This window comes from Chrysochloris asiatica, unplaced genomic scaffold (genome assembly GCF_000296735.1).
Source record: "Chrysochloris asiatica unplaced genomic scaffold, ChrAsi1.0 scaffold00096, whole genome shotgun sequence".
NCBI classification, from domain to species: Eukaryota; Metazoa; Chordata; class Mammalia; order Afrosoricida; family Chrysochloridae; genus Chrysochloris; species Chrysochloris asiatica.
This window is the reverse complement of record NW_006408614.1, coordinates 8264723-8270890: the sequence shown is the minus strand read 5'-3', so window position 1 is coordinate 8270890 and position 6168 is coordinate 8264723. Positions and strand designations below refer to the sequence as shown.

General features: G+C 44.9%; 1 protein-coding gene across 1 annotated transcript in view; it reads left to right on the top strand.

The window, feature by feature from the left end:
- IQCA1 (IQ motif containing with AAA domain 1) overlaps window positions 1-5941 on the top strand; it is a 202256-nt gene extending 196315 nt beyond the window's left edge. The window contains exons 16-17 of the mRNA XM_006866815.1: window positions 113-351; window positions 5822-5941. Of these exons, the coding sequence (XP_006866877.1) occupies window positions 113-351; window positions 5822-5941 (359 nt within the window). The remainder of the gene's footprint in view (window positions 1-112; window positions 352-5821) is intronic.
- The last annotated feature ends 227 nt before the right edge of the window (window positions 5942-6168 follow it).

Here is a 6168-nt window from a genome sequence, read left to right as displayed (position 1 = left end):
TCTCTCTCTCTGCGTCTGAATTACAAATGCATTGGAACAGGCCCCTGTGTGCTCTTCTTTCCACAGTAACCCTCATTCTTTTGTGTCTTCTCTACCACCCTGGGTGCCACAGTTCTGTGGAAACAAATCATCCAGCGAAACGGAGGAGTCGTGACGAATGCTCTGAACATTAGCTGTCTGGCCAAAGTCACCGACGGCTTCACTCAGGGCCACATCGTCCAGGTGGTCAGGAGTGTGCTCACGGAGCGACGAATCTGGCAGCAGAGCCAGAAGCCTCTGAGTGCCGTGGAATTCATCTCTGCCATCACCAGCCTCGACCCCGTGTACCGGGAGGAAGAGGACAGCTTCAAGGTAAGCAGTCGTCTGCTGGCGGAGTCTCCCAAAGCTGTAGTTGTAAGAAACACAAGTGGGAGGCTGATAAGAGAGTGTTGACTCCCAGTGTGATGGGGGTGGGGGTGGGGGTACACCACCGAGTCAGTCCCAATTCACAGCGACCCCGTACAGTCCTGATGTGGCATTGTGGGATTATGCACTGCACCTGATGGTCGACGGTTCAAATTCACCAGCCGCTCCTTGGAAACCCTATACAGGATCTTTATGAGTCTGAACCTATCCAATGGCACCTACCAACAACAACAAACAGGGTTTCGAGACTGTTCCATCTTCCTCCCATGGAGCACATGGTGAATTCCAACAACTGACCTTGTGGTTATTAGTCCAACGCATAACCCAGTTTACCACCAAGACTCATTGGAAATACTCTGGTGGTGGTGGTGTGCCGTGGATTCGGTTCCACCTCACAGCTACCATGTCTAGGGTTTCTGAGGTTCATAAATCTTTACAGGAGCAGCAAGCTTCCTCTTTCTCCTGTGCAGTACCTGGTAGATTTGAACTGCTGACCTTGCTGTTAGTAACCCAGCTCGTAATCCACTATGCTACCAAGGCTCCTCTGACTCCCAAATGCTGTTGTTGTTGTTAGGTGCCATTGACTTATCACCAACTCATAGTGACTCTATGCACAACCAAATGAAGCACTGCCCAGTGCTGGGCCAACCTCACAATCGGTGCTACACTTGTGCCCATTGATGCTGCCACTGTGCCAATCCATCTCATTGGGGGTCTTCCTCTTTTTCACTGACCCTCTACTTTACCAAGCATGATATCCTTCTCCAGGGACTGGTCCCTTCTGATAATATGTCCCAAGTATGAAAGACTAAGTCTGGCCATCCTGGCTTCCAGGGAGCACTCTGGTTGTACGTCTTCCAACGCAGATTTGTTGGTCCTTACAGTTCATGGTACTTTTAGTATTCTCCTCCAACACCATAACTCAAATGTATCACTTATTCTACAGTCTTTTTTATTCATTGTCCGACTTTCATGTGCATATGAGGTTATTGAAAATACCATGGCTTGGGTCTGATACACCTTAGTCCTCAAACTCACATTGTGCTCTTAAGCACTTTAAATAGGTCATGTGCCGCAGATTTGCCTAATGCAATAATTTGTTTGATTTCTTGACTGCTGCTTCCATGAGTTGATGGTTGATCTGAGCAAAATGAAGTCTTTGACAACATCAACCTTTTCTCCATTTACCATGATGTTTTTTACTGGACCAGTGGTGAGGATTTTTGTTTTCTTTTCATTGAAGTGCAACCCATCCGAAGACTGTGATCTTTGATCTTCATCAGTAAACATTTTAAGTCCTCTTCAGTTTAAGAAAGCAAGCTTATATCATCTGCATTTCACAGGTTGTTAATGAATCTTCCTCCAATCCTGATGCCATGTTCTTTATATAATCCAGCTTCTTGGGAAATTTTCTCAGCATACAGATTGAATAAGTATGGCAAAAGAATACAACCTTTCCTGATTTTAAACCATTCAGTGTCCCCTTGTTCTGTTCGAACAACTACAACTTGGACTATGTACAGCTTCCTCCTGAGCACAACGAAGTGTTCTGGAATACTCATTGTCCACAGTGTTGTCCATAGCTTGTCAGGATCCACACAGTCAGAACTAGATAGCTTGGTCTTTTCTATGAGGCACCTCTAGATGAGCTTGAACCCGGAATCTTCAGTTAGCAGCCGAGCACATTAACCATTTTCACTGCTCAGGAATTTTCCGTGGAGTAAAACAAGCTCTCAATAGTATGTGTCCACGTTGGTTTTTGTCCCATATTTACTGTGTACACTTCATTAAGAAAAAGCGTAATCATTTGTAATCACAAATTGTTGCCAAGTGCCATCAATTCCGTTCCAGTTCACAGCAGCCCTGTGTGCAATAGTATGAAGCACTATCTGGTCCTGCCCCATCCTCACAGTCATTGGATGAAGTACTATCTGGTCCTGCCCCATCCTCACAGTCATTGGATGAAGCACTAATCTGGTCCTGCCCCATCCTCACAGTCATTGAATGAAGCATTATCTGGTCCTGCCCCATCCTCACAGTCATTGGATGAAGCACTATCTGGTCCTGCCCAATCCTCACAGTCATTGAATGAAGCACTATCTGGTCCTGCCCCATCCTCACAGTCATTGGATGAAGCACTATCTGGTCCTGCCCCATCCTGCCTGTTGTTGCAGCCACTGTGCCCATCCATCTCCTTGGGACTCTTCCTCTTTTTCACTGACCCTCCATTTTTTTGAAACATGAAGTCTTTCTCCGGGGACTCGTACCTCCTGACAACATCTCCAAATTACGTGACATAAAGTCTCACCATCTGTGATTCTAAGGAGCATCTGGCTGTACTCCATCCAACACCGATTTGTTCCTTCTCCCATGGTATATTTCATATTCTTCACCAATTCTGTAATTCACAGGCATCGATTCTTCTTCATGTGAGAATTCACCAAAATTTGGTTTGCCATAACCTTCAAATACTTTCTGAAAAGTTCACAGAATTTTGAGATCTGAAGGAAACTTTAAGAATCATCTCCTCCATCCACATCTTGTGCAGAAGGGACAGAGTCAGAGGGCACAGTGTGCTTTATCCAGACACATGACTGCTGCAAGAGAGAATCAGACTGGGACCCTGGTCCCTGATGCCCAACCAGCGGGTCCTCCTCAAACCCCACCCGCTCTCCTTTTAAATCAAAGTGAACACATCTGAGCACCATTTCTGAATCTGAAAGGTAGTGTGTTTGGCCAACAGGAAAATCAAGGCAGAAAAATTCCATCCATGTAGACTAAGGCCACCATCACACTTGTCATGTGATCACCAGAAAGAAGAACCCCTTTAGGTCTCATGGGAGCGGCATTCAAGAAACCAAATGCCAGATGTGCACATCTGCTGCAGAAGACCTCTTTAACATGTTGAAGAACAACGATGTCACTTTGAGGACTAGGATGCACCTGACCCAAACTATGGTATTTCAGTTGCCTACTATGCATCTGAAAGTTAGACAGTGAATAAGGAAGACTGTAGAAAAACTGGCAAATTTGAATGATGGTGTTGGAGAAGAATATTGAAAGTACTATGGATTTCCAGAAGAACAAACAAATCTGTGTTAGAAGTTCGGCCAGAGTGCTTCCCAGAAGTGAGGATGGGGAGACTTTGTCTCTAGTACTTTGGACGTGTTGTCAAGAAGGACCAGTTCCTGAAGCAGGAAACCATGCTTGGTAAAATGGAAGGTCAGCAAAAAAGAGGAAGATCCAAATGAGATGGACTAACACGGTGGCAGCAAGAGTAGTATAAACATAGCAGTTGTGCTTTGTTATTGTTGTTGTTAGGTCCCATTGAGTCAATACCTACTCTATGCGACCCTATGCACAACAGAATGAAACACTGGCCGGTTCTGGGCCAACCTCACAATTGTTGCCACGCTTGAGCCCATTGATGCTGCAACTTTGCCAATCCATCTTGCTAAGGGTCTTCCTCTTTTTCTCTGACCCTCCACCTTACCAAACATGATATCCTTCTCTGGTCCGTCCTGACAATATGTCCAAAATATGAGAGACGAAATTTGGCTATCCTGGCTTCCAAGGAGCACTCTGGCTGCACTTCTTCCAAAACAGATCTGTTGGTTCTTTTGGCAGTCCATGGCACTTTTAGTATTCTCCTCCAATACCACAAGTTAAAGGCATCAATGCTTCTACGGTCTTCTTTATTCACAGTCCAGCTTTCGCATGCATATGAGGTTATTGAAAATACCATGGCCTGGGTCAGGCGCACCTTAGTCCTCAAGCTGACATCTTTGCTCTTCAACCCTATAAAAAGGTCTTGTGCAGCAGATTTGCCTAATGCAACAGTTGTGCTTAGAGTCTCTATAAGTCAGTATTGACTAGACAACCCCTAGCAACATCAGCAACATTTGTAGGAGCCTGCCTGAGGTCAGAAAAAGTTCCCTCTATCATGCATCATGTTTCCACCAAGTATAAAGACTGTGTTTATTTTTTGGTTTTATCACTCATGCTTCAGTGGAAAGTGAAAAATAGCTGTCATGGTGGTCCCTGAAGCAATGGTCTGTATTTCAGCTGAGTCTGTTCCGATTCATAATGACCCTGTATAGGGTTTCCAAGGAGTGGCTGGTTAGTCTGAACCACCAACTTTGTGGTTCAAACTGACCTAGCAGTCCAGTGCTTTATTCTGCAGTACCACACCAGGACTCTAATTGTCTACATAGGGGCCCGAAAACCTTTTCCATAAAGGGCCAGATCATGACTAGTTTAGGATTTGAGAGTTAGATGGTCTCTGGTGAAGAAAGGACACTTCGTACTGCAGTGAAAATGCGTCCACAGACACTCCATCAAAGAATGGCTGGGTTCCAAATAAAGCTTTAATTACAAAAAGAGGCAGTGGGCCAAATGTGGCCCATCGATCATAGTTTGCTGACCCCTGCTCTAGCAAAGTTAAAAAAACAAAAACAAAAAACACAATATTTTCAACTGCAGCTGCAGACTTTACCAAGCTGTTCTTTGTTTTTTGTTTTTGTCTTTAATGATACAATGTCATTTAAACCACAAAAGTCTTGTCAAAATCAACAGAGGTGTTTCATCAGCAATCAAAACCTGAGCCTGCCCCACGCACATCATAGTTCCAAGTTGAAATAACAATGCCTTATTGACACCATTATATGCCGGGAGGCCAACCTATATCCAGCTAAACTAGCATCTGAGAGCAGGGAGAGAGAAAGACCCTCCTAAGACAAAGACTGGTGCCATTTTCCACTCATCACCATGGTAAAGAGTTACAACCACATCATTCACATGTGTGCTAGGAAGTGTGTAAGAAAAGTGAATTGTGGCATTGTCCAGAATGAAAAATACTGTGAGAATTGACAAGTAACATGTACGGTCTTCAGTTCGTTCAGTGAAATATTACCATTCCAAAGCTGATAAGTCAACATCTTTCTCATATTTAGAGTACAGATATTCCTTAAATACCAGCACAAGGCCAGGTACCATCGCTGTTGGCTGGTAGTGTGGGTCCAATACCACATGATGTGTTCATCTGTCTCCTGCTTCAGTGACCCACACATGGTCACTAGTACAGCATCTTGTTACCATTACCCAGAAACCCCACACCCTCAGGACAGGGAAAGCCCACCATGAAAACAGGGGCGGGGGGACTAACTGGGACACACCGTCAGTTAGATTAGGCTCATGATTCTCTGAAATCATTTAACATTTGAGTGGACACCTCAAAGCATGCAGAAATGCAGACTGGAAACCCATCAGCCAAACGTTTGTAGTAGACAGACATCAAATGCCCAAAGTATGATAGCTCCCTGCCCCTTCCTTTCTAAAACGCGTTCCTCCATTTTTAAGAGTATTCCATTTTCATATTTTCATTTTCAACTTCTCCTAAATGTCTGTCTCCTTTCAGGAGTGGTATGCCAAAACTCCCCTGGGTAAAAAGAGAGCATTGGCCCTAACTCGGGGGAGCATGGAAAATGGAAAGGATAAAGGGAAAAAGAAAGAGAAAAAGGAGAAGAAGAAAAAGTAACACCTTCCTGAAGAGCCACCTTGAGTCTTTCTGGGTGGCAGATGGCCCCACCTCTCCAGAGACAAGGCTCACCATTGTCATCCGAAGATGTCCCAAGGAGAAGGCACTTGGAAATGGGGCAGATTCCAGCTGATGCCAGGAGCTCTCCAGCCACCGCACACGCTCAGTTGTGCCTTGAGCAGTAGGCTGCCCACGACAGGTGTTTCTTGACGTTGCCATGGTTTCTT